This window comes from Vulpes vulpes, chromosome 1 (genome assembly GCF_048418805.1).
Source record: "Vulpes vulpes isolate BD-2025 chromosome 1, VulVul3, whole genome shotgun sequence".
NCBI lineage: Eukaryota > Metazoa > Chordata > Mammalia > Carnivora > Canidae > Vulpes > Vulpes vulpes.
The window spans coordinates 73,856,173-73,879,916 of NC_132780.1; the positions used below are offsets into that span (position 1 = coordinate 73,856,173).

The following is a 23,744-nucleotide window of genomic DNA, read 5'->3' on the forward strand; positions in this document are numbered from 1 at the left end:
TGTAAATGGTAAGTATTCAACCTTTCTGATGGCTGAGTAATATTCCATTGTGTATATATACCACATCTTTATCCATTCATCTGTCAAAGGACATTATGGCTGCTTCCACAGCTTGGCTACTGTAGACAATGCTGCTATGAATTGAAAACTGGAGTGCAGGTGTCCCTTCATTTCACTACATCTGTATCTTTGGGATAAATACCCAGTGACTATTTTTTTTAAAGAGTTTATTTGTTTATTTATTCATTTATTTAAAAGAGAGGGCACACTTAAGTTGGGGGAGGAGCAGAAGAGGAGGGGCAGAGGGAGAGAATCTCAAGCAGACTCCCCACTGAGAGCCCAACACAGGGCCCCCGACCTCTCAACCTCACATCACGACCTGAGCCAAAACCAAGAGTCAGATGCTCAACCAACTGAGCCACCCAGGCGCCCCAACATTATGGCTGCTATTTAAGGGCAGGTACATTCTGTGGTCAGGGGCTACGAGGTCGTAGTCCCTCATTACACTATAGGCACTACAGCAATATGTGATGACAAATACCAAGTACAGACAGTGTCAGAAGTATTTACTATATTTAATCTTATTTAATCCCTCCAGTGATCCTCTAAGACAGGCAGCATTAGAATCCCTATGCTACAAATGAAAAGACTGAGACACAGAACCTAAGTATCTCCTACTAAGAAGTCACAGAGTGAGACTCTTGGTCTGTGTGGTCTGACTCTGGAGCTCTTGCTCTTGACCCACAATGTCTACCCTCCACGAAGCATGAACTTCTCATGGTCATAGGGATTTCCACCTCTGTGGCTCTATTTCAAGATAGCCAGTTAGAGTAACAGGGTAGGTTCTACTTCCTTTCACTCCATGGAGGTATACAGGGAACAGGTAAGGCCTTTTCATAGTCAGTCAAAATTATTACATTTCCTCTACCAAATAGACTCACACAAAAGAGAATGTTCTATTTTACCCAGAGGTAGATTTGTCTTCTGTGAGGATAACTTACAAAGACCCTTAGTGTAACAGTAACTGCTAATAGTATCTTTGTTCCTTGTAATTCTGTGTCAGTTCACTGGGCATATCTTTAAACCTGGGGAGCTCATAGCTTATTTAAACAACAGATGGGAGCAAAGAGGGTGAGAATCCACTTCCTGAGAAATGTATAAGAAAGGCAGTCACAGAGAAACCATTCCTGGAGTGGTAAAACAGTCTAAGAAAGCCCTCATGGAGAAAGGTCCCCTGAGGACTTGGTTCTGAAGCCACAGTTCTGTTAAATCCTCAGGACGCGACATGTGTCCTTAATTTCACGAGACGAGACGAAGAGCTCCATGTGGCCCATCATCACAGGGGGAAGAGGCAAGAGCCAGATCTGTACCATAAACCAGAAGAATCTCTGGAGCAGCTTTAAAAATAGCACAGCTCAGCAGGGAGTCCCTGGAGCGCCTGTTTTCCTCAGAGCAGAAACAAATTTGAATCAGAAAGGAAGAGCTGAGGGATGACAACAGGTGGCCACGCTAATTGAAACCTGACAGAAGAGAGTGTTAAAAACTCAGCTTGACGAGTAGGTTGTGAGAACAGTTCTTGTGGAGCTCCCTGCTAGAGAACTATGAAGATTACAACACAGGGAAGGTACCTTTCAAAGGGAGCAAAAAAGTGATATGCCATAAGCACTTCAGAGGATCCAAATTTAACATGTAATCACAACAATGAATGGTAAAAAATGATTTCACAGATTTAATTAAAGCTTAAAACTTGGAGAGTTCTCATAACAGCAGAATAGTTGAATAGAGAAGTATGATCTTTCTCTTTTTATAAAGTGATATACTCAAGAGGAATGAAAAGCAGGATTCTAGTTTTATTTATTTCCACTCCACCTATTTCTAGAAAAAGCTTCCACTTGCCCAGGAATACGTGCTCGGCATTCTCTCTCCAGCAATGTCTCACTGGAAGAGGCTCCTGTCCACTCACCTGAGCCCCTCGGTCGTTGACCAATTCCACAGACCACCTCCCTTCGTACTGAATCCACACAAATATCCCTCCATCTGCATCACACGTGGCCAGCTTCTGGTATGGCTCATTCCACCTCACCAGCACAACCTAGAAAATAACCAAGAAGATATTTACCACAGGGAATGAAGCAGTGGGCCAGGACTATGTCTCTAAGGAGACAGACTTCAGAACTAAAGGGAAGTCATTGTCAAGGGGAATGAATGGCTGAGGGCAGGTGTGGGGATTAGCAGAGGGGAGAGGACACACTCCACAGGTGGTGGAATTACAGGGAACCAGACCCTCCCATGACAAAGCTTCCTGACATATGGCAGACACCTGAGCAAACAATAAACTGTGGCACAAAAATGCCCATTGCCCAAAAAACAGAAAAGACCCACAGCCCATCTAGACCCAGTCCTGCCTCTCACAAGTCCAAGAATAGTTCAGCATTTAAACAATTCAGAAAAAATACAGTTGAAATGTCTAAGCTATTTACTACTTATCACAGAGGAAATACAAAGAAATTATAAGCTTCAAAATTTGTGAGTATAACAAATTAATTTTTTAATTTGAAAAATGATCCTGGACAAATCACTTTCATCTTTCTCAACTATCACTCCCTCATTCAAAAGGTGGACCCTCTGTAGGTGGTTTGTGGGATTAGGTAAATGCCCAAGGAGCCTGAAGGCAGGGCTCACAGAGCCCAGTAAAACCTGTAAGTACATACACAGGACTGACTGTGAAGTGGTCCTGGAAGCCCATGAACCACAAAACCAACACCCTGCCTTCACTGTGGTAAACATTCCCCAAGTGTTCACCGGCCTATGCTGGTGATCATGAGGAATTCATTCAGACATTCCGTTTGTAATTCCTAGGTTCACACTGTGTGACACTCTATGACCAATGCCCAGGCGGGGAACACTAGACCCCACACTGGGGAAGTTTAAAGTCCATCTGGGAGTCAGAATATCCACTGATGCACAGACATATACTAATGAGTGTCAGCCAAATGAGCACTGTCATTAACCAGCAAGAGCACAGCTGCTATTGGTAAGAAAGATCTGAATCTCCCGTCTCCCTCCAAAACTTCATGTCCAGTAAAACAACCCTGATGAATATGCAGCACCGGTGTAAATGGTCTCCATGTTCTAAGACAGCAAGTAAGCAAGGCCAAGGACAGATTGTCAAGGGCCTCTGTGATGGCCAGAGCCCTCTGCACACCCACCTGTGTCCAAACTACAGACTAACACAAAAGTGCTTTTGCCTCTCAAACGTGTGTCATGGGCACACCGGATTTTAAGTCTTTCAGTTGGTTTTCAGGTACCAGAGAGCTGGAGAGGCCTCCAGCTTTGGTTGGCCACACTTGGTGGCATCAGCACTTGTTGCAAGATGCGTAATAAAATTCAAGAGGAAATTATTACCCCTCTGAAAGGATACTGTAGCTCTTTTTGAAACCTCTGCAAAAAATCAAAGATGGTTGTATGGCTGCAATCCTTTGAGACCCGGCGATCACCAGACAAATCTCACCTAGTTGATGGCTTCCCCTGCCAGAGTCAGCTTTCATGGATGCGGGTGCCAACTACACTCTCAGCGGCCCCAATCCCATTTTCTCTCTTGCTGGCCCTGCTGCCTCACTCTGCTCACAACTCCACAAGCACAGCATGTCCTCCATCTCCTCCAGAACTACTGGCTTACACGCACGCCTCCCCACTGAGCTGCCCCTGGAAAGGGACAGAGGTGAGCCCATCTTTGAATCCTGACACACAGTCATTCTGAATGTATTATGTCAAAGAGTGATATATAATTAGAAGTTATGATCCTTACTCAATTATATCTTTGAATTATAAAAGATTATTAAAAACTATGTCCAGAAGGTTATTTTCAAGGTCCAACAGCCAGCACTGCCTACTTCCCTCCCTATTATGAAGTGTAGGTGCTGAGGAGAGAGATTAAGACCTTTCTGCACTCAGAGAGTTCAGTTCACTAAACAGACATAATATAGCGCTCTAAATGCAGTTACAGAGTTGTGAACATACAAAGGAGGCGGTCTTAATACAGGTGGATTAGGGAAGGGGGACAAATCCAGATTGATTTTTTAAAGTCCAGTTTCTTATATTCTCTATTTAAAAAATAAATAAAAATAAATTCTTTATCCAAATTACTGACAGAAGTTTAAAAAAAAAAAAAACCCAGTAATATCATCAACAATAAGAGTCTCTAGATGACACTGAATGTGTCATAAAATTTATAATTTCCAAACAGTCAGTAAAGGCCAACTTCATAAACTTCTTTCAGATCCAACGATGATTTGTCCCAAGCACTGCAATCCACAAACATGTGTGTGGCTACAATTTGGTTCTTAAAGACATACATTCATTGTTTAAGCCCACAATCACTAATGTACTTCAGAATGGCCACCACAGGAGGGAATATGACAAATAAGTGCAGTTTTTAAATTATTTCCTTAGGTTAACACAGAGCCCATTCATCTGCTATGACCTCCCTAGGAATAACATTTGATGACAAGATATCTTATTGTACAAAATAAATATTGGCCACATTTTCTATACTTCTGCCTTTCTGCCTTTAACATCCATTGCCAGATATGATTGAATATTAAGTTAGCATCAATAACAAAACCCTTCTTCTTCATGAAAACAGCCTGCGGAGTCATAGCATGACACAGACACAAAAGAGCATAAGCAAAAAAATATTTTAGTTATTTTTTACTTTACAGATTCCTTGGTCTTATGACAACACAGTTGTAGTTGTTGAATGAAAGAAAGGGTTTACAGATTCAATTTCATCTTTTTGTAATTCTTGATCAGTGCAGATGCAGCAGGAGATGAAAACGTAGTCCCCACTCACACACCTTTGCTGTGAATTCTAACCAGTGTAGCTAAATAGGTGAGTAGCGCCCCTAAATTAGAGAAAAGAAATCTTTCCAGTGATTCTTGGTTTAAAAATAAAGTCCAACCACTAATGTTGTTTGCCTGGATTAGAATTCTCATTTCCTTTCTCGTCTACAATTCATAGCAGCTCGCCTTATCTCCCAGCAGCTTATTTCCTGTTCTCCAAATCCTTCCAGTCTGGCTGGCAATGTCAGGACATACCAGAGCACTGAGAAACTACCAACCAGGGGTCCAGTCACCCACATTATGTGGCGGGGTGCTCAGCCTCTGCCCAGGCATTCTGAGGCAGAGCTCCCCTTCTCTTTTAAAGGACATGGGGCTCCAGTTTACTCTGGGCACAAAAGAGGTAGGGTGTTAAGGGCACTAGCTGAAGGGCGTGTTCTACTAAAAAGTCAGAAGATAAGCTAAATATTAACGCAGGTTTTTGATTATTCAAAAAAATGCAAGCCTGTTGCTCTCTCATTTCATAGCTATTAATTGCTATTGCTATTAATAAATATTTCTTGAGGACTATTAAAGGTACAAAAATCTACATTAAAAATATGGCAGGTCTGATGATGGTCTATTTAGGATGTAATCTAATGTTCTAAATAAGTCACTTCATTTCCTACACCCCATCTATTTTTAGGGATAATACACAAGTGTTAGTTAACCCATCTCAAGGATGTTCATCTTTTTAGGCAGAAACCCTTTAAATGATGTTGGGAGATATGTATAATTATATTTTATAGAAATATACAGGAAATCACCTCAATGAATGACCAGTACCACCAATGTTTGTAAATATTTCCCTCAACCTAAACAGAATGTAATTTGATGAAAGCTAAATAAAATAGAACAAGTAATAAATCCCTGTGATTATCACCATTCAGTTCTTCTTATTCCGTAATTTTTGTTAAGGGAAACAGAAATAAGTTCAATTGTGCCAGTTTATGTTTAAATACATTTAGTAAAACAAAACGAGTTTTAGAAACGATATGAACTTTAGATACATTTAATCATTCTAACAAAGAACCAAAAGCATCTTAAAACAGAAGCTGGAAAAAACTCAACAGGCACAGTGGTTTTCCAGCCTGATGCCCACCAGCACAAAGATCCTTGAATGGCTCTGGTGGGAGTGCAGGCTCTGGACCCGAGTTCTGGCCTTGCCGCTCACCAGGGCAACCTGCTGACTGGCTTGGGGTCCTCTTCTGCCCATGGGGTAACAGCAGCACATCCTTCTAATGTGTGTGAGGAGTATGTTGAGAAAGGACGTTAGCGTGGTGCCAGGCACAGGGCAAACACCTGCTCAGTGAGAGCTCCAGGTTATTCAAGTGTGAGCTAAAACTTTCAGAATATAGAGACTAGTTCAGCACAGTATTTATGTGTATAGTTTCCTCTTCTTTGACAGACGATAAATGGTTGGAAAGTCAGTTCCTCTTCCCAGGCCTACCTCCTGCGGCTTGCCCCACCTAATTCTGTACCTAACAAATCACTACCACTACACACTTTCTGGCACCTTTGGTGTAAAATAACCCTCTGCCCTTTGATACTGATGGGAATGCCTTCATTCCAACAGTTCTCTCTTAAAAAAAAAAAAAAAGATTTTATTTATTTATTCATGAGACACACACAGAGAGAGGCAGAGATACAGGCAGGGGAGAGGCAGGCTCCCCACAAGGGGCCTGATGTGGGACTAGATCCCAGATCCCGGGATCACGCCCTGAGCCAAAGGCAGACACTCAACCGCTGAGCCACTCAGGCGTCCCTCCAACAGCTCCCTCTTGCCACTACTGCAGTACCTTCTACACTGCTCACGCTCTGCATTTACTCCCTCAAACATCTCAGTTCCTCATCGGCTGAGAATTTCTTTGCTTTCATGTTCCTGGAGCCCAGCACTGCACCAGGCACACAGCAGGCATTCTACAAATCTTTCTAAACTAAACTATTCCTGAATGGTGATCAGCCATATTTCTGTAGATTTAATTATATTCTCTCTCAACAATAAGATGTTAAGATTAGTTCAAATGAGGGGAACTGGGGGGCTTAGGTCATGATCCCAGGGTCCTGGGATTGAGCCCCATTTCAGGCTCCCTGCTCAGTAGGGAGTCTGCTTCTCCATCCTGCCCTATGCTCATGTTCTCTCTTGCTCTCAAATAAATAAATAAGATCTTAAAAAAAAAAAAAATCAAGTTAAGGCTAATTCAAATGAGACTGTTTTGGTAACGGCTTGTGACAAAAATTCACAAAATTCATACAATTCATCCATTTAAAATGTACAATTCAATGGTTTTACTCTATCTATAGAGCTGTGCAACCATGATCACAAGTTTTAGAACATCTTCACTGACCCCCAGTAGGACCTCCAGCCCTAGACAATCACTAATTTTCCTTCCGTCTTTACTGATTTGTCTATTCTGGACATTTCATATAAATGGAATCATACAATATGCAGCCTTCTGTGCCTGGCTTCTTTCACTCATCATGTTTTCAAGGTTTATCCATGCTGTAAGCATACAACAGCATTTACTTCATTTATATGGCCAAATAATATTCCATTGTGTGGACACATCACACTGTATCCATATACTCAGCTGATAAACATCTGGGTTGTTCCCATCATTTGGGTATTATGAATATTTCTATGAACATTTCTATACAAGTCTTTGTATGGACACGTGTTTTCCTCTTTTGGGGTATATGCCTGGGAGTGGAGTTGCTGGGGCAAATAATAATTCTATGTTTACCTTCTTGAGGAACAGTTTTCCAAAGTGGCCACACTAACTTACATTCCCAGCACCACTGGGGTGGTGAAGATTCCAATTTCTCCATATTCTTTTCAACACTGCTATCGTGTCTTTTTTAGTATAGCCATCCTAGTGAATATGAAGTGGTTGTGATTTGCATTTTTCTGATGGCTAATGACGTTGAGCATCTTTTCAAGTGCTTATTGGGCATTTATGTATCTTTTCTGAAGAAATGTCTATTCAGATTGTTGGCCCTTTTTTATTCAGTTGTCTTTTTTTCTTATTGAGCAGGGGAAGTTTTTCTCATTAAATCCACTGAAACACCAACAGTATTTTTTAAAAACTTCAACTTTTATTTCTACATAATCTTACCTCTCTCACTTAAATGTCCACAATCCAGTCCTCATTCGTGCATTCATTCAGTTTGTCAACAAAGAACTCCAGAAGGAAATGTAGCAAAGACAATAAAGGAATTCAGAGAACACAGGGCTGAGGTCAGAGCCTGGAATCCAGGGACCATGGGGCCTCCACATGGTTCTGAATGGGAATGTGTTAGGGGATGACTTTCTCAGGTCCAGCCTCTCTAGGACACTCCCCAGGAAACTCATAGCTACACCTTTCTTCCTGATGTTTTCCAAATCTTCTTGTTGGGAAATAACACATCTTTTCATTGGATAGCATTTATATTTATCAGGCAGGGCTCCATTATGAAAAATGACTCTACCAGGTCTCCTGATAGAAATGCAAAATCACCATCTCGGCCTTCTCATCCACTCAGTGGCAGTAGCAGTCTTCCATAAAAGTGATATATTAAAGCAATCTATAGGAAATCCAACATGTAGCCCCTTCATCTCCTGACCACTTTCAGGCACCGATTTGTACATACCTCAAAATTCAGTGGCAAGAATACTCTGTATGGCTCTAACTTCCATCCTTTCCCATTCAATCTCAGCTGCCAACTTCTGAGCAGAAATTTTACTGGAAAGGATGTTCAATCACAAACACTACTGACTGAGGTTTCAAAGCCCTTACCATGAGGAACTAGCATGTTTTTTTCCAGCATCATGTCCCACTTACCTCACGTATATCTTCTTGGTGAAGACGGGAGTTATTGGCTTTAGCCAATTTAGGGCTAACACAATGATTCAGTTTCACAACTAAGAAAGGGAGGTTAACGCAGTGAAGCGGCCTCCCTGAGATCACACAGCATGTTCAAGATAGGTAAGGGTCCAGGCAGAGCTGCAGTCTCCTTGCCTATTCTGGGCACTTGTCTCCATTCCCAAGGTCAAGCAGACTGGCCCGTAGTCATCTAACACTCGGGACCACCTGGGTGCTGCTCACTGGAACACACACAGATGGAAGAGATGCCCTGCCCTCAAGGAGCACATGAGGTACTGCTCAGAGAAGCCACCTCACTTTTTCTTTCTTAATAAGCATGTACTCTTGCTTTCACACCTCTGAGATGCATACATTTCTGAAAAACAACTTTTATAAAAAGTTCTAGTTCTGATAGAAGAAAACGAAAACCATACTAAGAAGCAATAAACTAAAATATTAGCATTGGGGGATTACATCTTCCCCCACATTTTGCCACATTGAACGAATTCCAGCTTCTCATTCTCCCTTGATGGGAAATTTGAACCATTTCTTTTAGCAGTAATAATAATCAATACTTTGCATCCTTTCCCCATACATTAGCTTATTTTATCTTTGCAAGTATCTTAGAAGAAGGTATTACCATTAATATAACCTCTCCATTTTACAGATTAAAGAAGAGTGAGAGAAGGTAGAAAATTCTCCAGACTTCTTTTTTTTTTTAACTGGGCAGTATTTATGATATATATAAAAATTTTTTTAAAAATTCACCTCAAAGTATTCTCCTCATTCAGCTTAGGAAAATACTAGCAGGACTATTTGAACAACCCTGTGTGTTTTTCCCACACCTCAGCCCTTCCTCCTCTAAGAAAAAACTGCTTTCTTGGGTAATTCATGTTTTTAATTCACAAGCATTTTTATATTTATATATTATATAAATGTATCCTCACATACTTTCTTTTTAAATTTTAAATATTTCAGAAAAATTTTAGCATATACCACAGAAATGCAACTGGGATGATAACCTTCCATATGCCACCATCCAGCTTCAAAATGAACATTTATGCATGTTTTTAAGCTTTAAAAAAACTGTTTTTTAACTCAGTGTCATGTTGTGAGGTTCACCCCTGGAGGACAGCTCTAACTCATTTATATTCACTGTGTGAATACACCACAATTTATTCATTCTCTAGCCGATAAACATTTAGGCTGTCTTCCTTTTTCCTTCCTGCTTTTGCTAGCGATGCTGCTTCTAGATACTCTGCTGCCAGCCCCCCTGTGAGCAAGGGCAGTTGGGGTAAGTGGATTAAAGGTCACATGCACCTCCACCTTTCCAGAGCTCCCAGGTTAACTTCCACAGAGCCCAGAATGGTTTATGACCTATCAGCTCTTCACCTTCACCTTATATACTCACTACCATTGATAATGACAGCCCCTTCAATTCTTTCCAATCCAACAGGTGTAAAATAATGTATCTTGCTTCTGGTTTTTATCGATCTCCACAGACTTAGTCTCTCCAGCTTGGGACTTCTTAGTTTCTTGTTCTGATAAGACACACCATGATTGTTTCTTTCTCTCCGGTCTCCTCCACTGGGCTCGGGTGAAGTAACTACTCCATGCCATGCCCATTTCCCCACCAACTCTACCTGCCTTTGTGATTTCCTCCAAGGAGCAAGTGGTCTTGTGGATCCCGTAGTTACTACCAGGCATCTGCACCACCATCCACACAAGGCCCTGTGAGGGCTGAGAGCAGGGCAGGCATAGCCGGCACCCTTGAGAAGCATATACTGAAGCCCCCGGGAGACTGGGACAGGCTAGGAAGGTGACTGATTCTGGCTGGCCAAAAGACGTGAGCCACTGAGGGTAAATTCAGATAATTCCTGTGTCTTCCTCTTCATTTCTTGTTCGCAACGTGCTCTGGCTTGAAAAGTGAATTCTGCAGGGCTCACATGCCTGCAGAGGCCCTGAGATGGAGGCCACCCTGAGGTTGCCAAGGGGCAGCTGTGGCTTTAGATGGACTGATCTGGAAAGAGGCTGTAAAATCCAAACAGCTGACCCTAATGGGGCCACAGAGGGGCCTCTCCCACATGGACCTGCAGGTAAGCCCTAAGGCGGCTGGACGGCAAAACTAAGGGCTCTCTCCCGGGCTGCTGCCAGTGGGTCTCCTCCTCCACCCCTGGTGTGCTCATCACTTCCCTGAGCCTGGGCAGGGGAGGCAGCCACTTCCTGTCTGACAGCACACAGACTCAGTGCCCGTCAGATGGGGCAGGGGACAGCAAGAGCACTCCTGCTGTGGGGACAGCTGCCACTGTGAGGCAGGCCCATACTGTCTGGAAAGGGGAGGTTTTGTTGTGGGAAAAGGACGAATGATAGCTAGCTACCACTAAATAGGGTGCTCTTCTCACTCCTCAAGAAACCCTCTATAACTTGGCATTTAGAGTCAGAGCCTGAGAAAAGGATTCTCTGCACTTAATGGTTTACTAGGGTGTTTCCTGAGTGCTTGAAGGAAGGGGTGTTGGTTGGGGACCAGCTGACTTGTCCTGATCCCAGGAGGGCTCTAAGGCATGAACTGCACCATAGGTGGTCCCACTCTGAGGCAGGGGGCAGCCTCTGTGTTCCCGTGGGTGCCAGCCTTGGCTGTTCTTCCCTCTCCATCCTCTGCTGGGGAGTGCCAGGGCTGGGTCATGACCCTTCTCTCTTCACCCTACATGATTTCCTAGTAATCTAGTCTCATCTTTAAATCCAAGCATCAAGGACCTCCAATTCTTACTTTCAATCCCTTACTCCGCATCCTATCCAAGATCTCTACTTGGATGCCTAACACAACACAAACTTAGTATCTCCCTAATGGTTCTCTGGACTGATCTTCCTGTAAGGCTGCTCCTCCTTAGTGCTCTTCACTCACATGAATGACCCCATCTGCTGCGTGAATCATAAACAGCCAAGCAGACTCCCTTCCCTGCCCCTCAGGGTCATAAACTGTGTGGGGCAGAGACATAGTGCTGATCCCCAAGCTAAGGCCAGGCTTCACATGGTGCTCATGTCCCCTCTGTTGTGGCGAAATAGTAAACTGAAGAAAAACAGTCAGTGTAAGACAGATCACTCTCAGCTTGATCTTTACCTCCCCAGTTCTAACAGTGGTAGTACAATATGTTTTTTAGATATGACTTTAACACTCATAAAAAAGAATTCCCTTGCCTAACTAGAAACTATAGAAACTCAAAGGAAGGAATTATAAATGCATTTGAAGACACTGATGCACTATATAAATATTAGTTCTTAAAGTTATTGCCAAAGGGTAAACAATTTGATAGATCTCTAAATAAACTTTAAATTTTAGATGAGTTTTAGATTTATGGAATAATCACAAAGATAACAGAAGTCCCATATGCTCCACAGCTAGGCCCCAATTACTAAATCTTGCATTAGTGTATTTGTCACTATCAGCTGACCAATATAGATAGATTATTATGGACTAAAATCCAGACTTTATTCAACTTTCATTAATTTTAACCTAGTGTCCTTTATCTGTTCCTGGATCCCATCCAGAATACTGTATTTCATTGTCATGTCTCCTTAGGCTCCTCTTGACTATGACAGTTTTTCTGACTTTCCTTGTTTTTGGTGACTGTGACAGTTTTAAGGAGGACTCATGAGGTATTTTGTTGAATACCCCTCAATTCAGATTTCTCTGATGTTTTCCCATTCTAGGGTACAGTTAAGGGTTTGGGAAGGATGACCATGGAGGTGAAGTGCCATTCCCATCACATCATTGGTTTATACTCTCAATATGACTTGCAAATGTTGGTATTAGCTTTATTCACCTGGCTGAAGTAGCATTTGTCAGGTTTCTTCACTGTCAAGTTACTCTTTCTTCCCTCTTTCCACACTGTATTCTTTGGAAGAAGTGACCATAGGCAGCCTACACTTAAGGAGTAGTGAATTATGCTCCACCTCCTTGAGGGAGGGGTATCTACATAAATTATTTATAACTTCCCTGCCTGGGAGATCTGCCTATTCTTCTCCATTTATTCAGTTATTTTAGCAATATGGACACATGGATAATTACTTTATAGTTTGGGTTATAATCTGTTACTATTCATTTATTTTGTTGCTCAAATTTTTCCAGCTTTGTCCACTGGGAACTATTTCAGTTGGCTCTTGTGTCCCTTTGACATACTACCATCATTGTATATATTTGTTTTTTTGAGTATCACACCTTACTTTCTTACACTGCATAATGCTCTAGATTCATAGTTTATACTTCCTGTTCCAGTTCTTGAACTACATATTTCTTCATGGAGTATGGTTCCTTTTATTAGAAAATGGTATGAGAAACCAAGATCTGAGTGCTAAACCAAGATCTAGATGTGCTCATTATTGCTAGAATGGGTAAACAGCTTTTGATATAAAAAAAATCAACATGTTACAAGCCTAGGACATCTAGTTATTCCAGAAGGCAAGGCAAATATTAAAAGGCCTAGAACTTGGGGTGCCTTGGTGGCTTGATCAGGTAAGAATCCAACTCTTCATTTCAGCTCAGGTCTTGATTTCAGGGTTGTGGGATCAAGCCCTGCATCAAGCTCCATGGTGGGTGTGAAGCCTGCTTAAGATTCTCTCTCTCCCTCTCCTGCTCCTTCCCCCACTCCCTAAAAGGCTAAAGGTCTCTGAAGGGTTTCTACTGACCAAGGATGGGACATTTTGAGAATCAAAAAAAAATTAATACAAGGCATCAAGACAATTATGCTAAAATTCATGTATGCTAAAATCCATTAGTTCATGATCTCAAAAAACAAAACAAAATAATCCTCACTGTTAACCTCTTAAGAATGGTATAATAACATATTACTCTGAAAACGGATAAGCAAAGGGAAAAAAACAAACCTACATTTAGCCTGCCATTACTTGCAAACAATACCCCATAACAACTAGTTAACAAGGCAAATTTTTCTTGGTACGAGTATTCTAGTTAATAAATAAAGAAGAAATGACAAAATTAGGATATCAGCATTTTGCAAGTACTACTGAAACAATGCCTCTAGGCAATGATTGTTAATGTCACTAAAATCATTAGGTAGAAGACTGATGGGACTATAGTATGAATATCCAAATAAAGACCCTTAACAAATTGATCAATTTTAACATCACAAAAAGGCAGAAAATCATATATACCTCCTGGTGGCTTACACGACATTCCCCATAAATTAGTACAAGAAAACCCTTCAAACCTCATACCTCATAGAATTTCTCATGTTTTGGGTTTTCCTGATGCGAGGAAAACAATAAAGAGATGAGGAATCTATAGATTAAAAGATTTTTAAAAAGCATATTAACCTAATGCATGTAATGGACATTGTCCGGATCTGACTCTTACAAGTCAAAAACAAGAACAACCCAATCTTTTCTAAAAGGTACAAGAGTTGGGGTGCCTGGGTGGCTCAGTCAGTTAAGTATGTGACTCTTGATCTCAGTTCAGGTCTTAATCCAGGGTCATGAGTTCAAGCCCCACGTTGAGCTCCATACTAGGTGAGGAGCCTCCTTAAATGAAAAAATGAAAAAAAAGGTACAAGAGTTGAACAGACTTTTTACCAAAGAAAATATACAAATGGAAAATGAACATTAAAAGATGCTCAATATCATTAGTCTCTAGGAAATGCTAACTATAAGCACAGTAAGACAACTTGATACTTACTAAAACGACTAACATTAACTTCTGAGAATACTTTGCACTTCTGTGTTCAAATCCCAGCTTTTCTTAGTTGATCCCTGTACTCTACTGATATAAACAAAGGAAATATAATACCTGTTCTTCTGGTGTAAGTTTTTTTTTTAAAGGTTTTATTTATTTATTTGAGAGTAAGAGAGAGCAGGCAAGTGGGGAGGAATGGGGGACGGGGAAGGGACAAGCAAACTCTGTGCAGAGCTCCATCCGTGGACCAAGATCATGACCTGAGCCAAAACCAAGAGTTAGATTAGATGCTCAACCAACTGAGCCACCCCACCCATCTCCAGTGTAAATTTCGTTCAGTATTAAGTCAGGTCCAAGAGTGTCTTCCAATAGAAACACTAATGGTCTTGACTTTCTCCTGGTGGTGACAGAAAGCCACTTCAGGCTGTTATTGTTTTTAAAATACGTATACTTTATTTAGATATCAGATAATTGCGATACATATTATACACAAAGTACTAAGAGTATTCTTTTTGAGGCTTAAGGCTGTATTTTAGTTAATATCCATTTAATCCTACAATAATGTGCCAGACAGTGCATCTCAGAAAGGGAATGATGAATATACCAGAATTATAAGGTTTAGGGGGCTGAGGGGATATATGAGATTTGAAAAAACATATTAAGTATAATTGCTTTAATTTGCTTTTAAAAATGTATTATTGAAATATAGAAAAAAGAAATATAGTAACATGCTTTAATAGATTTTTAGTCATTTCCTTTTATTATTTTTTAAAGATTTTATTCATTTATTCATGAGAGACACAGAGAGAGAGGCAGAGACACAGGCAGAGGGAGAAGCAGGCTCCATGCAGGAAGCCCGACGTGGGATTCAATCCCGGGTCTCCAGGATCACGCCCTGGGCCGAAGGCCGCACTAAACTGCTGCACCACCTGGGCTGCCCAAGTCATCTCCTTTTAAAGTTCAAATTAATATTAAAGGAAGACATAAGAGCTTTACTTTTAAAAAGACATGAGTTTTAAGAAATGCTGGCTATCACATGGAACTAAATGTTACTTGTAAAATGGTAACTTACATGCATAGCTCAAAACTCAAAACTAGTGTCACATGCATCAATTTCAATTAAAACATTTTACTATTATTTTCTTGTACTCATATTTATCACTTCCCCAAAAAACAATTGTGAAACTATCTCACTGCATACCTTCAAATTAATTCCTCAATAAATAACACACATATCAGTTGGTAAGACACAGTATCTGAAAAAAATTGAAAATGGAAAAGAGTGTGCTAAAATAAATTCTAACAGGGGTAGCATCTCACTGTGATTTCAAGTTAGTATTCTGAATAAAAAGCATTAATCCCATAAAAATTAGCAAGTCATTACTTTCTTAAAGTCATTATTGTCTACTAGCAAATGATACTCCCCACTCCTTACATTTAGATTTGATTCTAAGTTGTAGCAGGGATTCCAACTCAAATCAAGATCTTCACACAAACCTGGACTAGACGTAGGTAGTGTTAATTTAAACCGACAGATCTGTTAGTTTCCACAATATAACTCATACATTTTATTTACTCTTGAATTTCTTTAAAACTCTTCTCAGTCTCTATAATAAATACAGAAAAGCATAAACTAAATTGTCAACCCACCATATTCACGGAATTTCAAGACATGCCAGAAAGCATCATCTGTTCTTTTCATCATACCTTGTGTTATCTAAGCTCCTGCTAAATCATATTTAGGATTCAAAATGTTCCATTCTAAAACAAGGGAGTGAACGTCCTACGCTTGGAAGGAAGTGGATAGATTACAAAAGGATCTGATTCTCAAAAGGACCCCATGGAACATAGTACCTGCAGCAGGCACTATCATCTTCACTTTGCCAAAAAAGGAAACAGATTCAGAGGGATGAATTGGCCTAAAGTACCCAATCAGCAAGGGGCAGAGCAGGGGCTAGGAGCCAGGTATTTCCATTTCTGGCCCGGGATTGTTTCCCTTCTCTAAAAATAAAGGAAGGCAGAATCACTTGACAATTCTGTTATTTGGGAACAACTACTCAACCTAGGAAAACTACTGTTATTTGTGAGGAATGCTTAAATTGTTTGAATTAGAAAACTGAAATTTCTGGTATAGAACTTTTGATCATCCAAAATGAGTTATACAAAAATGTTCTGAAAAAACAAACAAACAAACAAACAAAATAGAAAAAACCTCAGGGCAGAACTAGGAGACGTCAGTACAAATTAAAGCAGCCTGGTGTTTACTAAAGAAAGAGAACCTCCTAACAAGGAGTGCTGTCCATTAATGAAAGGGGCTATCTCCAATAAGAGCCAGGGCACACTGAATCGGGCTGAAGCAGAGGCCTGACAGCACTGCCAAGGTGACTTGGAGGTAGTGCACCTACCTGGGGGAGGTTTGCTGGTTAGGAAGGATTTCCTGGAAGGATTTGCATGTCACCACCCAACTCCAAGACTGCAAATCAACATTAACTGTGCTCCTGACATCAGTGATGATATGGCCTCAAGAACAACAAAAAAAGCCAATCTTAAGCTCATAAGCATGCTCAACTTCTACTACATTTGCCAAAGGGATATTCAATTATTTAAAAAATATTTTTTATTTATCTATTTGAGAGAGAGAGAAGCAGGCTTCCCACTGCAGGAAGTCTGACATGGGGCTTGATCTCAGGACCCTGGGATCATGACCTAAGCAGAAGGCAGACACTTAACAGACTGAGCCACTCAGGCGCCTCAAGGGAAATCCAATTTTTCAAAAAAGATTATTTATTAATCTGACAGAGAGTGCATGCATGCGTGCACACACGCTCGTGAGGAGAAAGCAGGCTCTTCACTGAGCAGAGAGCCCAAAAACGTCAGGCTTGATCTCAGGACCTCTGAGATCATGACCTGAGCCAAAGGCAGACACTTAACTGACTGAGCCACTCAGGTGCCCTGGGAAATTCAATTATTAAAGTTAAATTCAATTAACTTGGCTACTTCAATTAAAAATTTATATTTTAAACACAATAATCTTGTCAACCAGGTGTGTACTATAGTCATCGTTTACATTTAATCTACTATATTAATTTTCAAGATGTTCAATTCTCAGAGCAGTTAAGACAGCAGGATTTTCAACATCCTGATCTTTAAAATCCCTCCCTTTTAGCCCAGCACATCTAGCATTTGGTCAGGAAATGGCACTGCTCCAAACACACTGCTGCCACCTTTGATCCGTAGCCAAATTTGCTTGGCTAGCAGCTGAAGATAGAACCTTAGCTCATCATCTGACAGCCCAACTATCAACGCAGCCCCAAGCATGCTCTCAACTCCGAGTGAGCAGAGCAAGGCCAGAAGAGAGAGCCTGTTCTCAGCTGACAACAGAAAATCTGAGTGCTAATCTGAACTTTAGCATTCTGCTTCTTCATTTTGTTTGAAATATCAAGACGGCCTAGTAATTTCTAAGGAAATCTTTTAGATCTAGTATGTTAGGTTCTATCTGGTCAAGTACTAAACACATATAACATGCCTGTTTCTGACTGCAATATCCTGCAACTCCTAAATATTTGCCACCTAAGAAAAAAATCTAGCACATTCATCATGGCATGTATGTGGGTGGGGCAGGAGGTGGGTGGGGAGATGATGGGAGAGGGGAGAAGTCAATGAATACTGGAGTAAGATTTCAACTGAAAGTTGGTATGCTATTTGTTAATAATTAATTCAAGAGTTACATGTAATTTAAGTTTCTATGCATCATATCACATTGCCTGTAATAGTTACCTTTCTGTGTCAAGCTGATGGGGCCCCTCTGGATTTTGGAAGCAACATATTCTTCATTTGGATGTGATACTCTGGACTATTTACCTAGTGGCCCAAAAAGCTGCTAGTTTGGAGTGGGACCCAGAACAAGAGACTACACAACAGGTCCAGGCTGCTGTGCAAGCTACTCTGCTCTCAGGCAGGGGCCAGAGATTCCAGCACATTCAATGGCACCTGAAATGTCACAGCAAGACAGGGATCCCGTCTGGAGCCTTTGGCAGGGCCCCAGAGGTGAGGAATAAAGCAGGCTCTTAGGATTCTGGAGCAAAGCCTTGCCACCCCCCTCCAGATAACTACTCTCCTTGTGAGAAACAGCTCTTGGCCTTTTAGTGAAGCCTAAATGCTTATCCATGGGCCCCAAGTTAGGTGGTGACACCCGAGCTGCCCATTGTAAAACTGGGTATTATCTGACCCATCGGGCCATGAAGTTGGGCACACATGGCAGCACTCCATCATCAAACGCAAGTGGTAAATATATGATCAGGCCCGAGCAGGCCCTATGGGCACAAAGAAGTTACCCAAATGCCCAGAGTCCCCACTACCGCTACACCATCTTCTCTCTCCTAGCCTAACCTGTGGCTGCGTGGAGAGTTCTCAAAGATCAGCTGACAGAGGGAGAGAAGACTCGGGCCCGGTTTATAGATGGTTCTGCAAGGTCTTCAGACACCACCTGAAGCAGACAGCCCCAGCACCACAGCCCCTCCCCAGGAATCCCTAATGGACACGGTGAAGGGAAATCCTCCCAGTGGGCAGAACATCGAGCAGTGCACCAGGCTGTTCACTTCGCTTGGGAAGAGAAACGGCCTCGCGGGTGTTGATCTATCCATTCTTGGGCTGAGGCCACGGTTTGGCTGGATGGTCAGATACCTGAAATCAACTGGACTACTGGTGAGAGAGAAATCTGGGGAAGTGGAATGTGGATAGACCCGTCCTCAAAAAAGTGAAGGTATTTGTGTCCCATAAATGCCCACCAAAGGGTGACCTCGGCAGAAGAGGATTTTAATAATGGATTTTAATAAAGTGGATAGGATGATTCATTCTGTGGACACCAGTCAGTCTCTCTCTCCAGCCTCCCTGGTCACATCCCGGTGGGTTCATGAACAAAGTGCCATGGTGGCAGGGATGGAGGTTATGCGTGGGCTCAGCAACATACACTCCACTCACCAAGGCTGACCTGGCCACGGCCACTGCTGAGTGCCCAATCTGCCAGCAACAGAGACTAACACTGAGCCCCAATATTGTGCCATTACCCCAGGGAGATCTGCCAGCTACCTGGTGGCAAGTTGATTACACTGGACTGCTGCCATTGTGGAAAGGGAAGTATTTTGGTCTTACTGAAACAGACATTCTGGATATGGATTTGCCTTCCCTGCACACAGTGTTTGAGTAAAAACTACCAACCACGGATTTGTAGAATGCCTTATCCACCACCATGGTATTCCACATTGCACTGTTCTGATGAAGAAACTCACTTTACAGAGGGCCCATAATCATGAAATTCACTGGTCTTACCATGTTCCACATCATCCTAAAGTAACCAGTTCGACAAAAAGTGAAATGGACTTTTGAGGGCTCAGTTACAGTGCCAGCGAGGTGGCAATACCTCACAGGGCTTGGACAAGGTTCTTTAAGAGGTTATGGATGCTGTGAATGAGTGTCCAACATATGGTGCTGTTTCACCCCCAGAGCTAGGATTCACAGTCCAGGAATCGAGGAGTAGAAATGATAGTGGCACCATACACTATTACCTCTAGTGAAGCACCAGCAAAATACTGCTTTCTATTTCCACAACCTCATGTTCTGCTGCTTCCAAAGACAAGAATGCTGCCACCAGGAAACACAACAATCCCACTAAACTGGAAGTGAAGATGGCCACCCAGCCAGTCTTGGGCTCCTTATGCCTAGGAATCGACAGGGACAGAAGGGAGTTCTTGTGCCAGCTGGGTGACTGGTCCTCACTACCAGGGGAAAGTGAGCTGCTACACAGTGGAAGGGTGAATGGGAGGAGGAGGATGTCCTATTGGTTCTGGCTCTGCAGAACCATGACTAATACACTGCCTAACGTCAGAATCACAAACACACTTTGTTCTAAATTTCTGACTGCTCCCCATCTGGCTCAATATTTATGTTTTAAGTTAAAATACCTTAAAATTTTTGTCAAATATTTATTATAATTTCCCCCCTTTAATCTTTTTTTCCTAACTATGAAAGTAGTAAATTTACACAAAGCAAAATTCAGACATCACAGAAAAAACAAACAGAAAATGCCTTGAAATTCAGTACTTCCAAAATGACTGTCTTAACTATTAGGCACATTCCTCCAGATTCATATTTTCTGTTCCTTGTTGAACAGACAGATGTACATGATACTTTAATCCAAATAAACGTGCAGTCATCCTCCCCTAACTGCTAGCTAGGTTCCTCACATCCCCTCCCAGGGACTGCATTCCCTGTCAACATCTCTCCACACATGAATATGTTTTCAAATGATTTCCCATTTCTGTATTTTGTATTTAAGATAACCCACACACTCAGGGGCAGAAAGCACACTCTTCCCCCACCTCTCCCCACATCAGAGCCCCCGCACCCCACCCCACCCCCGGTACTAGGAAGAGGTAGCCCCCTTAGTAAAAGTTCTTAATTAACCAACTCGGGCATCCTGGAGGAAACTGACAGGAGCCGCCCTTAGTGAGACCACTGCGTGACCTTCAGTAGATCCTTGGATAGTTTTCCTAAAGGGCTGTCCCAACTGAGAGCTCCTCGGGGCTCCTGGAGCTGGCATGGCTTTTGATTAGATGAGAGCCCGTAAGGGAGGGCAGGGCTTCCCAGCATTCTCAACTGGCAGCAGCATGAAGGCACGAGCCAGCTGTTACTGATTGCCATCTGGAAGCACATCGGTAACAGCATACACAGAGGACCAACTTCCATGTGTAAGTTGTAGCTGAGCTGACCTCCCACAGGAAGCTTCCCTTGCCCACGTGCCTGGTGCTCCATCTCTCAGCTACCCTCCAACCCAGCCAAGTCCTCTTGGGGGGTATACCATGCTGGGCCATCCCTACCCCAGGGGCAATGTTCAGCAATGTCAACAGTATTGGAGGGGAAAAGATAGTGCATGACAGAGTCACGGGTCGGTTTTTTTTTTCTTTTATTCAGTCGGCAGATAGTGTTGACCATGCTTATTGTTATAAAACTGTAGCATTTGGGGGGTGGGGGAAGACTTCACCATTTTAAATATTATTGTTGGAATCTCCTTGATGCCTTGAAAACAGCATTTCAGTTTTTTAAAGGCATGGTTATTAAGAAGAAAATGCCATATGCTAGACATGAATCAGGAGCGCCTGGGTGGATCAGTCAGTTAGGCGTCTGCTTTTGGCTCAGGTCATGATCCCAGGGTCCTGGGATCGAGCCCTTCATCAGGTTCCCTGCTCAGTGGAGAGCATGCTTCTCCCTCTCCCTGTGCTTCTCCTTCTCCCTGTGCTGTTCCCTCTGCTTGTGTCTGTCAAATAAAAAAATAAAATCTTAAAAAAAAAAAAAAAAAAAAGGAAGACAAATCATCTACAGGAGGTCAACTGAGAACTAGGTTTTAAGTGATATCTGTGCTTCTGAAGCTCCTGGTAGCTCAAAAGAATTTTATTTAACTTGTCCTCATGATATCCATGGTCTTCAAAACTTTCTCGTAAGTCAGTGAACATTTTGCATATAAGACAAAATACTCAAAAGTTTTATCGAAGGCCTTCCTGTGATTTCTGCAGAGCTGGCACTGAGATTCAGGCTTCTAAGTAACAGTCCAGAACACAATACTGCTTTTGAGTGATTAGTTTCAACCACAATGAGATACAGATTGAGATTGAGGCACTTTTACAAAAATCAGATGGTCACTCAGAATTATAAAGGAGTCATGTACATTTGAAAAAAATGAAACAAATAGAAGACGGGAGTGTGGAGGTACAGTCCCCATGTCCTAGGGCATTTCCACATACAGTGAAAGTTTGAAGATGAGCACTTGAAATGAAATACCTGAGAAGGCCTGGCTCAGGCCACCTACAGATCAGAGGATGAGTCATTAAGGCAATGAGAGCTGCCCCTCCACATTCTCGCCTGCACCCTAGAGCAGGGCTTCAGGCCACAGGGGCACTTCCCAATGAAAGAGGCCCCCCATAGCTCCGCCTCTTGTCACTCACCACTGTCTGACATTTGCTTTTTATTTTGGGGGTTGTGAGATACTTCAAACTTACAGCCCAGAACAAGATCAACAGATAAAAGTAAATAGTGCAGACACACACACTCGCTATGTTTTATGCAGTACTTGTTCATTGCCAGGGAAAAACAGCAACTACCTATAGCTTTTTTCAATCCAGAGGCCTTAGTTTCTGCTTACTTCAATTCACAGCTGAGAACACCATATTGTTCCATCATGTTTCTGTGCGAAGAACTGAAATGTCATCATTCTTTTTAAGTTATACAATAGAGAGAAATACACAAAATAAATATGAGTCTTGGGATCCCTGGGTGGCGCAGCGGTTTGGCGCCTGCCTTTGGCCCAGGGCGCGATCCTGGAGACCCGGGATCGAATCCCACATCAGGCTCCCGGTGCATGGAGCCTCCTTCTCCCTCTGCCTGTGTCTCTGCCTCTCTCTCTCTCTCTCTGACTATCATAAAATATATATATATATATATATATGAGTCTTAAAGGAAAAAACCCCAGTTGTGCTTCTTATCAAATTCAAGTATGAGTCTTTCATACTTTGAAAGGCTAGGAATGAAATTCTGAATTACCAAAACTATTATCAGGATGATGTAAGTCATTTCCAATTCAATTCTTTCCAAGTACTGGGTTGGTGAGACCACAGAATTAATATGCAAGTGATACTGGCTATGTCTCAATTAAAATGTATAAGAGAGGGATGCCTGGGTGACTCAGTCGGTTAATTAATTGACTTGATTTTGGCTCAGGTCATGATCTCAAGGTCCTGAGATCCAGCCCCGAGTCAGGCTCCATGCTCAGCAGCGAGTCTGCTTGAGGATTCTTCATCCCCTCCCCTTGCATTTTCTCTCTTTCTCTCATATATATATATAAATCTTTAAAAAAAATGTATAAGAGGTACTGGAGGAGCCCAAAGTACTTCTTACATTTATGGAGCATTTACTCTATGCTAGACACCACGCTGGAGCCAGAGAGGGAGCTAAGTACAGCACTTTGCTCACATACCCAGAAGTGCTCTGGACAGGGAGACTAGCAGGTAAATACTCAACAGTGAGCTCTGCACGAGATGCTAGGATAAATATACACAGAGAGCTCTGGGAGCAGCAGAGAGAATATGTGGGAAAGCTTCCTTAGTCACATGTCTCTTCAAGAAAGGCATTTTTAGCTGTCTCAAACCACGGAGAGCCAGGAGGATTTCAGCACTCTGTGCTAAAACCCGAATTGTCTAGACTTCCTTCAACAGGCAAGAGACTTCCCTCCTGTCCAGTGCTCCTTTTTAGAGTGAGAATTGGGGTGGGCTTGCTAATAGCCGCAAAGA

At 42.1% G+C, this 23,744-nt stretch overlaps 1 protein-coding gene across 2 annotated transcripts in view; it reads right to left on the minus strand.

The window, feature by feature from the left end:
* Nucleotides 1-23,744, minus strand: part of TULP4 (TUB like protein 4) — a 227,136-nt gene that overhangs the window by 75,460 nt on the left and 127,932 nt on the right. For both annotated transcript variants that reach the window (XM_072767042.1, XM_072767045.1), the window contains exon 3: nt 1,964-2,092. In XM_072767042.1, the coding sequence (XP_072623143.1) occupies nt 1,964-2,092 (129 nt within the window). The remainder of the gene's footprint in view (nt 1-1,963; nt 2,093-23,744) is intronic.